The 17,138-nt window shown below is 29.7% G+C and overlaps 1 protein-coding gene across 1 annotated transcript in view; it reads left to right on the forward strand.

Annotated features, from left to right (window-relative positions):
- Prp5 (pre-mRNA processing factor 5) overlaps positions 1-11,562 on the forward strand; it is a 96,882-nt gene extending 85,320 nt beyond the window's left edge. Inside the window, 4 exon segments of the mRNA XM_076507836.1 lie at positions 2,013-2,276; positions 2,711-2,890; positions 10,250-10,441; positions 11,341-11,562. Of these exon segments, the coding sequence (XP_076363951.1) occupies positions 2,013-2,276; positions 2,711-2,890; positions 10,250-10,441; positions 11,341-11,388 (684 nt within the window). The 3' untranslated portion in view covers positions 11,389-11,562.
- Positions 11,563-17,138: the final 5,576 nt, after the last annotated feature.

Raw genomic sequence — 17,138 nt, forward strand, 5'->3', positions numbered from 1 at the left:
ATTGTAGATTTATAATGTATTGATAAGGGACAATTTTAGGAAGTTCTCGTAATAATTCCAAAGTCTCCATAATTACTTTTTATTTACTTAAAATTCTGAAGAATCTTTTGATAGTAAAGTTGCATTAATTTCAGTAAGCTATCTTGGCAGACAACAATCTTGCATGTTGTACGCACGAAGACAAAATGGGATATTAATTTAAAAGTAGATGATTACATTCTTTTAAATCTTATATCAATTTCTGTAGGAAGCAGTTTTCTTGATAAAATGCTTTACAGACTTGCTAATGTAGAAATATTGATAGCTTGTTAAAAACTATGTAATAAACTCACACATAATGGTTTCAACTAGCAACAAATTGTAATATTTTTGTTGCAATAAAACAATAATCTTTTTGAGTAAATTCTGGTTTACAGGAGAAGTAAAGACATTGCTATGTTACATTGTTGACATTTGTTGTTTAAGTTACATATTAATAACATCAAATAGAATAGAATAAGATGTTAACAGCATCATAGTCAGTCATAAAAAAAAAAAGTAACAAGGCAGGTAAAAATACATTAAAAAGTCTCTCAGGCATGTTCTGTTTTAAAAAGTGTGATTACCTGAAGTAATCTTTGCTTATAAAAAGTAATACATATATTTCACACAAGTGGTTTAAACTAGTTTACTGCATCCTACTAAAAGCCAGTGAAAGTTGATGAGGTTACTATGGTGTCATGATGAATAACATAATCTTGACACTTAAACCATTCCTCTGTAGGGGAAATGTATGTTCTTTGTTTATTTAATTGTGTTATATCAAATCTATTTCCTTACATATGATTAATACATGACTTTAATTGTTGTGCCTCATCAATGCCAATTTATTTGCAGATATACACACACACACACTTTATTATAATCTATTGTATTTCTATTGTTGCATCTTTTATCTCAAGTAACAATTGTTTGTGTGCAAAAGCAGCATCATAATAAGTATACTAATTTTCATATTATTATAATTGTTACAAATCAAATTGATCTTGATATATTTTGCACTTATTCTAGACCTGAAGTGAGATATTTTATCTTGAATATTTTTTATTTTCAATTTAATGTTTCTGTTCACAGTATTAGAACACATCATCAAATTTTATTGTTTGTAATGCTGAATCTCAAATTCTATCTTGATAAACAAGGTTTGGAGGGAAATATATATGTAAAATCAGCTGGTATGGGTAGAGAAAGCTATGTTTGCTCCTCTACATAGTGCTTTCTCTATCCACACCAGCTGTTTTTACATATATATTTTTCTCTACACGTGGGTTTCTCATCATCATGGAAGGTTTGGAGGAGGTCTAATGCTCATTTAGAATTGGGTATTCAGTCTGAATTGTATCAGGATAACTTATTTGAAGATTGGTTTCAGTATTGATTTTGGTCACAAGAAAATTCACACTGGGCTCTATAGAAGTTTCGATTGTTTTGTTCCTGAATATTTCATATTACTTAAAATTTTGATTTTGAAACCATGTAACCTAACTTGTACTTTTCATACTTTAAAATTGAACTTTCAGTATCAGGTAAGTGCCTGTAGGTAACTATTATCCTTTGCCATTCATCAGTAAGAATTTTGAGGAAATTGTTTAATGTAAGTGACCCTATTAGCACTTTCACTGTTCAAAAATACTGAATAATTTTGTATATATGTCATTTTTGTTCACAAACTTCATGACAAAGATTTTATTGCAGATTAGGCCTAAGTGCATCTGTTAATAAGACAAAATTATAAAATGTGCTTCCTCAATTGCACCAGTTATTTAAAGGTTATCATTGCACTTGTTTTGTATCTTAAAAAAGGCCTTGTGTCTGCAGATGTATTAATGAATATTCAGATCTCTTCAGGAAAAGAGTCTTTCATCTACTTAAAAACAATAGCATTGCATTAACATTTGTTATTGAAACAGGTTTTTGAGTGAAGTAATCTTTTGCATTTAATATTTAGTTATTGTTATATTTTTATGTTGTAGATTGACCAAGAGATTGAAACATTACTTGCACCTAAGAAAAGAGTGAAGGAAGTTACAATGGCTCAGCTGGCCCAGATAACAACAGCTGGTAATTTATCAACGATCACTGGGCCATCTGCTGGTAGTGCAGAAAAGCTAGAACTGGCTAAACGTCTTGCATCTCGCATCAATCTTCAGAAGAATTTTGGTTTGGATCCCAAAGGTGCAACGCAGCAAGCTACTGAGGCTGTTCTTAAAGGACAAATGTCAACTCCACTCATATCAGTAAGGCATCTATGTAGATTTTCCTTCCATTTTATTATTATTATTATTACTTGTTTGTCATTAATACTATTCATTCTTATAGCAACCTTTAAAACAACTGTATAAAATTATCCACTAACAATTTATGTGAAGGGTTTTTAAACAGTGATTTAACTTAAAGCATTAAGCCTTTTCATATTATGTTTCTTGAGCTTTATTATTATTCTTTCTGGAGAGTTTAAAGTTTTATTAAAATTATAAAACTAACTAAAATTTTTTTGAGATTCAAGCCAATAATGACTGAAACCTTTAATAATACTAAATTGCACTGATACTAAAAGTATTCTTGATTTACATCTCTAAGTGTGATGAAGTATTATTAACATTTCTTTTAAATGTAGAAGTTTAAGATGCATGATTTAATGAAAATAACATCAGTTTTTACACAATTTCAGGCCAAAACTCTGGCAGAACAAAGAGCAGAAAAACTCCATGCCAAACTCAATTACCAGCCTAAAGCTGAAGACGAAGATAAGGATGAGGAACAGTTAGAAGCAGAAACCTTCAAGAAATATGAAGAAGAATTAGAGATAAATGATTTTCCACAGCAGGCTAGATGGAAAGTTACATCAAAGGTATGGGGTGTAAACATAAGACTTGACTGAAATATATATGTAAAAGCAGCTCATTTTGGTTGAGAAAATTTTTTACGTAGAGGAGTGAACAACGTTTTGACCTTCTTCGGTCATCGTCAGGTTCACAAAGAAAGAGAGAGGTAACTGACTGGACGCTGACCACATCTTTGAAAGGGGTTGTGTAATGAGTGTCAGAATGTAGAGGGCAGGCTTAGATGTTGAATATACAATTTAATTTAATTTATTTTTTTATTATTATTATTTATTATATTATATTTTAATATAGATATAAAGGTGTTTCTTTGTATCGGTTTATTTTGGGCTTGAGTTATTGTATAGGTAAGGCTTCTTTAATTTTGCATTTGTTTATGTTTGTGTCTTTATTTAGTATTTCAGTGTTTTCTATGGTTATGTTGTGTTTATTTGACTTATAGTGTTTGAAAATGTGTAAAGGTGACTTTTTATGTTCTTTGAATCTGGTTTCCATTTTTCTACTTGTTTCTCCAATATAGAAGTTGTGGCAGTTATCACATTGTATTTTGTAAATAATGTTGGTGTGGTGTTTGTCAGTGTAGTTTTTACATAGTATAGACCTCAGTTTTGTGCCTGGTTTTTGAATATATTTGGTATTAACTGGAATGTTATATTTTGTTACTTGTTTTTGCCAAATGTTGGTTATTTTTCTGCTGATGTCGGGAATATAGGATATACAGCAGTATATTGTTTCGTGATGTTTTGATTCGTGAGATATATTTACTTTTGTTAGTTGGTTTTTCTTCCTGTCTACGTATGTGTGTATAATGTTTTCTACGGTTTGTGGCGGAAAGTTATTGATGTTAATGAAGTATTATTTTGTCTAATTCATTGTTAATTTTATATGGTGAGCATAGTTTTATGGCTGTGTTTATTTGGTTTCTTAGTGTGTTGAGTTACTGTTTTGTTTCATGTGCTGAGTCCCAAGGAATGTATAGTCCAGTATGGGTGATTTTTTGGTGGATTTCTGTTTTAAATTGTGTATCAGTTCATGTAATTTTGAGGTTAAGAAATGATATTTGATTGCTTCCTTCTTGTTCACATGTGGAGTTGATGTTGAGATGTATAGCGTTAACGTGATTGAAACAAATTAACTGTGTGTTCTGTAGATGTGAATTTCGCAATCGTATTGTCTGTATATCTGTACAAGTATAGTGGTGGATGTAATGCTGTGTTAATTGCTTGTGTTTCAACTTGTGTCAAAAATATTGGCTAGAACTGGTGATACTGGGTTGCCCATGCTTAGGCCATTTGTTTGTATATAGTTGTGGTTGTTGAACATGAAGTTGAACATTAATACATACACAAATATTATCAAAAAATTACAGAAAAAACTACTTAAAGCCATGTTGAACACGAAATACAAAGAACTGCATGACTTACAAAAACCAAAAATGAACCTAGACCATCAACTGGCATGCTGCATCAAACCAGAGATTTACGGACTTATACAACGAAACATAAACCAAATCAACACTAGGAATGACAGAGACAAAAAACTAGAAAAACTAAGATGTAAACAACAGAAAAGACACCAACCCGACAAACCATTGACTAACCTCATAATTAGCAGATTCAACTGACAATTAAACACAGACGAGGTACATTTACTTAACAAAGGACTCAACTTCACAATAGCACCTAGGTACATTCGAACCTTAGAAATAAACACATGTTTAGAAGATCTAGCCAGAAGACTTGTGATACTTTCCACAGAAAACAAAAACAAGAAAACAACCAACAGAAAGAAGACAACTTAGATAATTTTATTGACATCCAACAGCCAAACTTCCTAGGTAAAATTAAAAATTTATATTTTCCAGAAACACCTAAAAACAACATCTTAAACAATTTTTTCAAAGAATTTTCTCACAAAACCATCAACATAATTTCACAAAACAGAAAGTTAAAAAATAATCTTATAAAAAGAGACATTAATTCCATTAAAAACCTAAAACAAGACAAAAACATAAAAATTCTAAAAGCAGATAAAGGTAACGCTATAGTCATAATGAATACGAATGAATACATTCAAAAAATGAAGAACATCCTATTAGTTACTAACAAATTTAAACCAGTACACACAAATCATAAGCATCCTTTACTGTACTTGATACAAGATGTTAGTGACTTGTATTCAAACTTTTATTCATCTACTTTTTGTATAACATAAAATCTCAACTAATAATTCATATTTTAATAGTTTTTAAGTTTTAAGTTCTTAGTTTTATGAGATAATATTTTTTAAAATTCTGAATTTCAATTGGTGTGACAATTTTGTCTTGGCATCTTATCTATTTTATCAATTATCCCTTCAATCACTATATAATTCAATGTAAATTACTTACTATAAAATTATCATTGTTTAAACAAATCATAATTTTTATTGCCTTCAATTTTGTTTGGTTACAGAGCTATCAAATAGAAAATCAGACCCTTCTTTCCACATCCACCTGTCACATTCTTTTGGAATTAAATAATAGTTTTCTTGTACATTTAATTCTACATGATCTATAACCAATAGAAAGCCAAGGTTTTCATCTATCAAACAACATATTGTATGTCATTTTCTGAATGGAGAAATGTGAGTTTTGTTGTTACTACAAACTTCTTTCCCACAAGAAAGATTAATGAGCAGTTTGTATGAATTTGTAACTGCTCTTGTCACCTAGTTAAAAAGGAAAAAATATTCAGATAGTTGGGGAAAATAAACTGCATTCTACATGTTATTAACATATGTTCTGTGGTGCATTATTTAGTGCAGTAATACCACTTGCTCCTATGTGTGCCTCATGAAACATTTTGATGATTAATATATATGTAAACAGGTTCACAACCTGACAATGACCGAAGAAGGTCGAAACGTTGTTTGCTCCTCTACATAAAAATTTTCTCAACCCAAACGAGCCATTTTTACATATATATTTTTCTCTACAAGTGGGTTTTCTCGACATCACTGATTTTGATGATTATTGTTTATTTTATCTAATCTAACTTTAACTAACCTAAAGAGATTTTTATTTTTATATTCTACTTGCAATTATAATATTAAATAAAGAATAAACTTGGAAAAACAAGAAATAAATAACTTACCCAAGGTACTTATTTCTTGCTTTTGGTTGTCAAGGGTTCATATGTCTACTATATCATACAAATGGTGTTAGTGCATAAATACTTTTTAGTTAATTAAATAATTCACCAAACAATATAGACTAACAAAGTGTAAAAGGTAGACAATTTTCCTTAACTCTCAAAATATTTATGGGTTTCTAACTATACAACAAGCCATTACAAATTCATCCAAGTTTGTCATTAAGTTTCTTTCAGAAATATTTCTTGTAGTATGAATGAAATTAACTATTATCTGTTCTAAACAGTATTATGTTGTTTTATATATGAAAACCTTAGTTTTCTATCAGTTATAGATAATGTATAATTAAACACAAGAGAGAACTATTAACAAATCCTGACAGAGAGGGTGTGTATGGCAAGAGGAGTCTGATTTTATTTCCAAGAGTTCTGTAACCAAATAAGTTTAATGCTATAGAAACTATGGTTTGTCTGAGCAGTAATGATTCTATAGTGAGTAATTTGTGTTTAATTTCATACTTTTTAAAGAACTGGTGGATAAAATAGAGAAAATGTCATGTGTCAGACTAGGAGAAATTCTGGATTTTTTTTAATATTGCCTTGTAGAATTAGGAACTTAAAACTTACGTACTATTAATAGCTGAAATTTTATGTTATTCTATTTGTTGCAACATAACCACAAGTATTTTAATAAAATTTTGAATATAAGATATTAAAACTGTGTCATGCAGTAAAGGACACCTGGAACAAAAGGGTTAACTAGATATGTTGCAACAAAGGTATAACTTTAAAATAACACTAGGTTTATTGGCAGGATATATCACAAGAAATATATATACATGTGTATTAGAAGAATAAAACCACATTTGTTAGAGAGATAATATATCAGAGTAAAGATATGTGTTGGAAAGATAACCATAAATTGTTTAAGTAGATAATATGTAAAAGAAAACAAAAACAACTTTGTATTGGAAGAATAACACTAGATTGATTTACTGGTTGATGTGTCACAAAAAAGGTACCTGTTGGAATAATATCACTAGAATGGTTAACTAGATATGTTACATTAAAGGTATCTGTTGGAAGAATATCACTAGAATGGTTAATTAGATATGTTACATTAAAGGTATCTGTTGGAAGAATAACACTAGATTGATTTACTGGTTAATGTGTCACAACAAAGGTACCTGTTGGAATAATATCACTAGAATGGTTAACTAGATATGTTACATTAAAGGTATCTGTTGGAAGAATATCACTAGAATGGTTAATTAGATATGTTACATTAAAGGTATCTGTTGGAAGAATATCACTAGAATGGTTAATTAGATATGTTACATTAAAGGTATCTGTTGGAAGAATATCACTAGAATGGTTAATTAGATATGTTACTTTAAAGGTATCTGTTGGAATAATATCACTAGAATGGTTAACTAGATATGTTACATTAAAGGTATCTGTTGGAAGAATATCACTAGAATGGTTAATTAGATATGTTACTTTAAAGGTATCTGTTGGAAGAATAACACTAGATTGAGTTACTGGTTAATGTGTCACAACAAAGGTACCTGTTGGAATAATATCACTAGAATGGTTAACTAGATATGTTACATTAAAGGTATCTGTTGGAAGAATATCACTAGAATGGTTAATTAGATATGTTACATTAAAGGTATCTGTTGGAAGAATAACACTAGATTGATTTACTGGTTAATGTGTCACAACAAAGGTACCTGTTGGAATAATATCACTAGAATGGTTAACTAAATATGTTACATTAAAGGTATCTGTTGAAAGAATATCCCTAGAATGGTTAATTAGATATGTTACATTAAAGGTATCTGTTGGAAGAATATCACTAGAATGGTTAATTAGATATGTTACATTAAAGGTATCTGTTGGAAGAATAACACTAGATTGATTTACTGGTTAATGTGTCACAAAAAAGGTACCTGTTGGAATAATATCACTAGAATGGTTAACTAGATATGTTACATTAAAGGTATCTGTTGGAATAATATCACTAGAATGGTTAACTAGATATGTTGCATTAAAGGTATCTGTTGGAATAATATCACTAGAATGGTTAACTAGATATGTTACATTAAAGGTATCTGTTGGAAGAATAGCATGTTACAATAAAGTTATCCATTGGAAGGATAACAATAGATAATATGTCACAATATAGGTATCTGTTGGAAGGATTATAATATTCAGTAAATCTAACACTAATCTGTAACATTATGTAGTTAAATATTCTATTGTTATTGTAGTTTGCCATTGTAAATTAAGTTGTTACTGTATATCTAAACATCTTAGGAGCTTTTTTACTCATTTCAAGTTTGTTGGTGTGAAAAAGGAAATTAATGTTTTTTTATTCTAAAAAGTTGTATGACAGCTTTAATTTTCTTAACTTTTGTAATAAGAAGCCATATAGGTTAAACTATAAAACATTTTATAATTTGCTTGTATTTTTTCTGTTACATGAGACATTTTTCAATTTATTTATGTATTCCCAGTTGCACCCTTATTTTCAACACAAGAAATAGTCAAGGTTTCTATACTATCCAATTTTCTCCAGTTACTCTAATATAACATTCATAAGTATAAAAATCCAATCTATAAATAACAGTTTTTATTTTATGCTTTACGATTGATAAACTGAGGAATGAAAAAGTCTGTTACCAGAAGCTTCTTATTTAATAAAAATATTAACTTTTTTGGAAGAATTATCTTTGGTAAAATTATGCACATTGCAAAGTTAAGTGCAATTTTGATCATAACAACTTGAACTCCAGTTGAAAACAAACCAAAGCCATTTTATCATGGGAAAGCTTCTAGAAATACTAATGAAACAATCAGTAAATAAATTAGCCTGTTTTATTTCTCTTATTTTTTTAACAAAATAATGTTTCAAAGGTACCATCAACTTTCTAAACTAAAAATAATTTTAATAAAAAACTGTGTACCATTAATTTTTTAATAGTAAGTATGAAGTTAGAAAACACAAAATAATGTAATATTGCAGAAATAAATTATTTTAAGATATAATAACATATTCTATATAGAATAAACTAGATGTTATATGGTAGAGAACTTTAACCTCCATGCACATGAATATTGACAAGTAACACAACCATCTGATTATGCATACTTGATTTTGTGGTTCAATGTACAGTGAGAGTAAACATTAATAATATCCCCAAAATATGAGAACTCAGATAAGGTCTGTGGCTATCTTCACATTTTAGGCAATTCAAGGTTTGTTTTATTGTTTTGAAAGTGGAAACTTGTGTAAAAGGGAACAACATTGTTACTAACCAACTAGGTTTAGAAAGAAAACACAATCTTTATTTCAGGTAGTTTGTGTTCTTGTACCTAATATTAGACTAATATGTTATTAGTCATCTTGTCTGTTTATAAATATGTTTTCGAGTCAATTGGGCAATACAAAGAAGTTCAGGTGTAAACACTGTGACTTTGTTATTATAACATCATATTGGTGTAGTAGTTGAACAATATTAGTTTTCTCTTATTTTTCTGGATGAAATATAGTTTCCACTGTTAATAATATTATACTGTGACTTCCTTTAATTAATGATTTTAGTGCTTGTTAAAATGTTAAGCTGATAACACTATGTAACAAAACTTTTACTTTTCTTGTTCCTGGACAGAAAGTGTTATTTCCCAGTTGCTTATGCCTAAAGTAAATGGAAAAGACCTATTTTTCTCCTCAAGCTTTGCTTTTGGGACCTGGGAGTGTATTACGAAAACATGATGGAAGACTATATTTGGTGGCTGGTACATGAAAGTGATTTACGTTACAGTCACAAATCTCAAAAACCTACTCGCTTCTAAACATTTTTGTATACTTTAGTATTAATACATGTAAATCTTGATTCATATGTTATTTTATTCAGACCTTGTGTAAATGAAAATGTGCAAATTTGCCTGCTTTTACATAAAAAATAGGTTAATTTCTAAATTTCATTATCAAGGTCACAAAAGGAAAGTTTGAAGGGAATAATGGCCATTTTCTGTATTCTTAGTTAAGAAATAACATACTATCCAGGAACAAAATTTGTGTTACGTAGTGTTATTTTATACAAAACAAAAGTAGCCATTGCAGTGTTAAGTTCCTTGGAGGTGAAAAGTGGAATAGCTATAAACATAATTTAATGTCAAAAATACTGTTAACAAAACAATCACCAAATTGGAAGTTTCATTATTGTTCAGGAAGCTCTGGCACAAATTAGTGAGTATTCTGAAGCAGGAATTACTGTTCGAGGCTCCTACTACCCTCCTGGAAAAGATCCAAAAGATGGTGACCGTAAACTTTATTTGGCAATTGAAAGCACTAATGAACTTGCAGTGGCTAAAGCTAAGTCTGAAATTGTGCGTCTTATCAAAGAAGAACTCATCAAAATGGTAAGTATTTTTCTTAGAAACAACAACTCTGTGAAACCAACCAAGTTTGGTAAAACATTACAATAGTTTCATGCAATGTCTACACCTAATTAAAGAATCTCAGGTGTTGTTCAACATGTGTAATTGATTGCAGATAAACTGTAAAATAAATTTTGTAATAAAAATAACTGATCAATCTTGCTGGTAAATCCTAAGTAAATATGAAGTCTTTATTTTTTACTTGTGGTATAGCAACTCATAGAAAGGCTCTGAGTATGTTTTTTGTTTTGTGTTTTTTCAAGCACAAACATTTAGCTCATGGCTTTGTCATTTCTTGACCAATTTGAGATTAATTACAGTTTTGGACTTAGGAGGTCAAACCCTTTCAATCGATGTATATGTCCAAGATATTATAGGTTAATTTACATTAATCTTGCTAAAATTAATTTCAGTTTTAGGATAGGCTGGTAGAGGTCCTAATGAGTAATATAACTGAATTGGATGTATACATGCTTGGTTTGGCTGAAGCACAAAACTATAGCTGATAAAAATGGAAAAAACGTTTCATAGGTTAATTTACTCTAATCCTGCCCGAAAGAATTCGAAGTGTCAAAGGATTCCCTTTTGCTTGACATTAAATGAGTAAGAAACAGTGTAAATAGTAATTAATAGTTATGTATTAAATCATTTTAACAAAATTATACTGTGCGTAATTCATTCTGTGTTTTAATGCTTTATAGATAAATTTGATATCTTCTTTGAAACAGTGAGTTGAAGCTTGTAATTAAAATATAGAGAAGAAAATTTAAACATTTGTTTCTTTACTTGTTACAGGTATAGACTTTGCATTTTCATATTTATTTTAGTCAACTTTCAGTGCTACCTGATTAAAAATGACCTTTTCCTTTCCTTTTTTTCAGCAAAACTCTTACCAGCCAATCAACAAAGGCCGCTACAAAGTTTTATAGTTTTTATAAGTGCACTGAAATATTGTTTTTATCTTCATTATATTCAGTGATTTCCATGTGTAAGCATTGTATAAAATGTATTACATTCAAAATTGACTTCTCAGAATTTTCTTAAGATCCATAACATTGTAAATGTAATAAATGAAAATAAAGCACATTAGTTTTAGCCAAAAATTAATTTTCCCTTTTTTGTTGTTTACAAAACTGTTTAAAAGAGACTAATTTGTTTTATACAATATAACTTAATTGTGTAAGGCATTCTTCCATCTTTATTTTAATTTGAACTTTAAAGAAATATTTCTACTGGTACTAATTAGTACTATGAGCTGTTTATTATCTTAGCTTGTTACAGTAACTTTGGAGTTTTTCTATTCAGTAAACTGTAAGTATAAGCTTTCTTATGAATAACAAACAGAACTATAAATTTAACATTTTTGAAGACAAGTGCAATTAGATGTGTGATCCAAAGAAATATTAAACATACTTTTTATTGCAAAACAGCTACAGTATTACCAAAACTGTTTTGTTAATAGAAACATGACTTACACATTCTTGTGACCATTAGTTGAAGCATTGCTTAGATTTTCATTATAATTATTTATTAAACCACAACTTACACTGCATTTAAAACTGTTCCTTATTACCAAAAAGTTTTCTAATTATCAGGTTTTATAACAGAAGCCCTTGTCTATTCAAGTAAGTCACAGCTTAAACTTAGCTTAAACCAAATAACAAAACAAAATGTAAACTATTGTTTTGTTTTAATTTACACAGTGTATTCAAATTATCTCATTAGGCCAACAGGTACAAACCAACCTGATTTTTTAAGTAACATAACATTAATTGATATTAATGAAAATGATATGGATATAGACAAAAGAATATTTAATAACAAAAAGCTAGTCTGATATTACTATTAAATGTAAGTGACATGACAGTTTGAAATCTCACCTAAGTTTTGGTTGACAATAAACACAAAATTGATCACATGTTTTGGCACATTGATATGTAAACTGTTATCAGAAGTAATACTACCTAAAAGTTGGTTTTTCATCTCCTTTGTGTTATAAACCATCTTATGTTTGTGTATTGCTATTCCTGATCTCTTGAATATATAGCTTTTTATATACTTTTGTCACTCAGATTATAAATTCTATGTTCTTTTGGACTTGCTTTATAATTGAATTTTCTTATAATCTTATAATTAGTTGGAGATTTTCACCAAATATTGTTGACTAAGCTTATTGAAAATTTGTAAATTGATATAGCTGTAAGTGATGATAATTTTAAACACAAAAACATTGTCTCCAACTTTTCTCTGAGATAATCTATTAAAATTATTAGTTTTTCTCAAAAACATTTTAATTGTAAAAGTGTATGTACACTTTCCCTAAAATTAATTCCATTTTTATCTATCCTTAAATATTTTTTTAAATATTTTCTGTTAAAGCCATTTTCAACAATATAAACTTTAACTGGCTATATACTTACAGTTATTGAACTAAGAAAATTTTAAAATGCTTTCAGAGGACATCAGTTAACCCAAAATAAAAATAACTTCATGTATTCATCTTGACCAAACGTGTTACACAGTTTGGTAGCAATCTGAGTGAGTGCATGATGATTTTTATGTTAAGAATAAAAAATTTTTTTTTCATCTTAAAGTTTTCTTATTATGTTCACTTAATGTCTATAATCTCTTAAATGAATATCAAATTTTTTAAGGTAAAAGTGTATATTTTATCTGCTATTTTCTCTACCTTAATGTGCTAATTGTAGCAATGTGCAATGAAATAAGAAATTCCAAATAAAATCAATACTTTTCTCAAATGATTTGAGATTGCATGAAGCAGTTATATTTATTTATCTCAACAGATTCAATTTCTAACCTTTTTACATGTGCTTATTTTTAATTTTCAATGATACAATGCTCTTTCAACCTTATTTAAGTATGTGTCAGGAAATTAACCATAGTGGGAGAATTTAGTGTAAACAACTAATCAATTTAAAATCTTATGATGCATTTAGCTTGAACTAATCTTATGGAATCTTTATTAATTTTTTTGCTCTTTTGTCACCCAACATAAGTTTCTAAGTTTTCCATTTTAGTGACTTTTTGTTAAAAATATATAATCATAAATAAAAACATAAATGCAAAAAATGAAACTTGTGTTTAAGTTGAAGCCTATTTCAGCCAATTGTGCTTAAGAGTGCACTAGCTGTTTTCACACTAAATTGGTTCTCCATAAAATTATTGTTTCTTTCAAATATGCATTTTAGAGCACAAAATATACTGGATGCAAGAATAGAATGTATTTAAAGTTTAGGTTAACTCATTTTCTAATTAAATTCTAAACAAAAAAAAATGTGACTGGTCATAGGAGGAAAAAAGTAATTGCAAGCAATGAAACTAAAGTTGAATATGTACTTTCAGGCACCAAAACAGTATGAATGTTTAATGTGCCTTTCAGAGTTAAAGCTTCCCTTCATATTGGTTATAAGTAACCATATGACATTATCAGAAAGGAAGAATTATCAACTTTTTTTTTAAGACAATGAAATGTGAAGGAACATTATATAGTTCTGACATTTTTTATGCTTACATAATTTAGTTCTTTATTAAATATAGGCCATACATAGTAAAACCTCAAGTAATTTTAGGCCTGTAATTTAGTTCTTAACTGAATATAAGTCATATTTAATAAAGCCTTAACTAATGTTAGGCCTAAGACAAGTGTACTTATAAAGATTTTAGTATCTACAGTTAGAATCCTGTACATGTACCTAAAGGAGTACTGTTACAATAAATATACTAATTTCTAATTTGACTGCACATGTTATGCAGATATCTGTTATTATTAAGTAAAAGCATTAAAATTTGTAGACTGTTACAAGTTAAGATATGGTATAATGTAAAAATTGTAACTTAAAGAGAAAAAAATAATACAGAATATTAAACATATGAATAATTAATTTGGATACTGACATTTTGAAGTATGTTCTAGAAATGTTATGGTTAAAATATGAAACATGTATCAAAATGAATGATGAAACAAAATAGCTTCAATATGTATAGTATAAATAAACATAATGGAACCATTCTGATTCATTTTCTTTCTGTTCATTCACTTGATTTCATTATTATTTAAAACTTGGTTTGAGTGTTTGAATATGGAGTTTAATATTATTAGTTAAACACTTAATTGAAGGAAGTTTCAGTAAAATTTGTTTATTTTGTAACTCTGACAATACTTTTCAAAAACACGAAGATTTTCATCTCTGTTTTTTTTTTGGAATAAAATGTTTGGAAACTATTTTCTCAAAGCCCTTAAATTTTCTAACAAAAGTAGGTCTTATATCAAAAATTTCTAACAATCTATATGTTGCTGTCATCAATAAATTTTTTTAGGCCATTTTATAAGGCAAGCTAACAAACTCCTGCTGTAATTGCCATGGTATTTCCCTGCATTATCGTATCTGAGGTAAGCAATACAATGTCATGCTGTGTATGTCATAGAATTTCCCTGTTTAGTTTTAAGCAATGTCTTAAGTGGCTTTATCATACCCAAATATTGCTATTCTTGATGTTTATAAATATATATTCAGAGTTTCATAGGTTTATAATATCTCAATTTCCAAAGCTAAATTAATTTTGTGTAGAGAAGTATAGTGAAATCATATTAACCTGGTGGTTGTAAAATCATGCTCCCATTTTCCAATGGAAGAATGGTAAGTTTAAGGTCTTGCAATGCTAAAATCTGGGATTTGCTTCTCCATGGTGAACAGAATACAGTTAGCCCATTGTATGACACTGAAGTTAAATAACAACATAAATCATACTTTTAATGGATATTCTCAGTTTATTGTACAGTGATGCTGTCTGCTGAACTATTTTACAAACCTTTTTAATTCTTACTAAAATTGGTTGTTTACCAGAAATTCTAGCTGTAGAAGTAGATAAAAGTATTGTTTACTTGCATCAACACATACATGTTTTAAATATTTTTACTCTAAAATTAGAGGTTCGATTCAATTTGGTGGACACAGCAGTGTGGTTTTGTTATAAGAAAAAAATGCACATTCACTGCATCAATTTGCAGAATGCAAATTTTGTCACTTGTTTGTTTTTGTAATGGTATGCAAACCATTGATTCTTGGATCCATGGTTTGGTCAGCTAACCATTTGGTTATGTCTAGTTTTGAAACTGTAAATAAATCCTATAGCTACAAAATTATAACAACAAACTGGTTAAATGTATTTTTGGAAATGGCTTAAAACAGCCTTTTCCTCCAATTGCTTAACAGTGTTCAGTCTGTGAAGATTTGAGTTTAAATAAACCAAAATAAAATACACCAGTTACAAAGTTAATGATGTTCTCTAGTCATACTTTGTGGCATTCTTGTACAATTTTGTTTTCTGTTAACAAATGAAATGTTTATTTTACAATACATAGAATTACAGTCATGTGAAAAAGTTAGGACACTATATGAAAGTCTGTGTATTTTTTTAACATTTTTCAATATATAGATATTTAATCTCAATTTCAACAATACTGAGAAATTATAGGAACATAACTAAAGAATTAAAACTGAAGAAAAGACTTTTCAAGATCTTCTGTAAATATTATTCTACAAAAATGCATATTCTAACTGAGGAAAAAGTTAGGACACCCTACCTCCTAATAGCTAGTGTTACCCCCTTTGGCTGAAATAACTGCAGTGAGATGCTTCTTGTAGCCACCTACCAGTCTCTGACATCGATCTGAAGAAAGTTTGCCCCACTCCTCAATGCAGAATTCTTTCAGCTGTGAGATGTTTGAGGGGTTTCTTGCATGTTTAGCTTGTTTCAAGTCACCCACAGCATCTCTGTGGGATTAAGATCTGGGCTTTGACTTGGCCATTCCAGGACTCTGCATTTCTTAGTTTTCAGCCAGTCCTTGGTGGATTTACTGATATGTTTTGGGTCATTGGCATGTTGCAGGGTCCTGTTCTGCTTCAGCTTTAATTTTCGTACAGATAGTCTCACATGATTCTCAAGCACTCTCTGATACACAGTGGAATTCATGGTGGATTCTATGATTGTGAGCTGTCCAGGTCCTGCTGCAGCAAAGCAGTCCCAAACCATGACACTTCCTCCTCCATGCTTCACAGTTGGTATGAGGTTCTTTTCCTGGAATTCTGTATTTGGTTTATGCCAAACATGTCCTCTGTTCTTGTGTCCAAATAATTCAATTTTGGACTCATCTGTCCAAAGAGAACTAATCCAGAAATCCTTAGAGAGCAAAGGTTTCCTCATTGCACACCTCCCATGCAAGTTAAACTTGTGCAGTCTCTTTCTGATTGTAGAGGCATGCACTTTCACATCAACAGTAGCCAGAGCCTGCTGTAGGTCCTGTGATGACATGTAAGGGTGTTTGGAGACCTGTTTTAGCATCTTGCGGTCTGCTCTCGGGGTGAACTTGCTTGGACGACCAGACCTGGGGATGTTGGCAGTTGTTTTGAAAGCCCTCCACTTGTTGACTATTTTCTGGACAGTGGAATGGCTGATTTCAAAATCTTTTGGGATCTTTTTAAATCCCTTACCAGACTCATAAGCTGCTACAATTTTCTTTCTGAGGGCCTCATACAGCTCTTTTGCTCTCACCATGGTGCTCACTCTCACTTCAAAAGTCAGGACCACACCAAACTAAATGTCTGAGGTTTAAATAGGACAAGCCTCATTCAAAATGCTGAGTAATGATCTTCTAATC

This window comes from Tachypleus tridentatus, chromosome 6, assembly GCF_004210375.1.
Source record: "Tachypleus tridentatus isolate NWPU-2018 chromosome 6, ASM421037v1, whole genome shotgun sequence".
Lineage (NCBI taxonomy): Eukaryota > Metazoa > Arthropoda > Merostomata > Xiphosura > Limulidae > Tachypleus > Tachypleus tridentatus.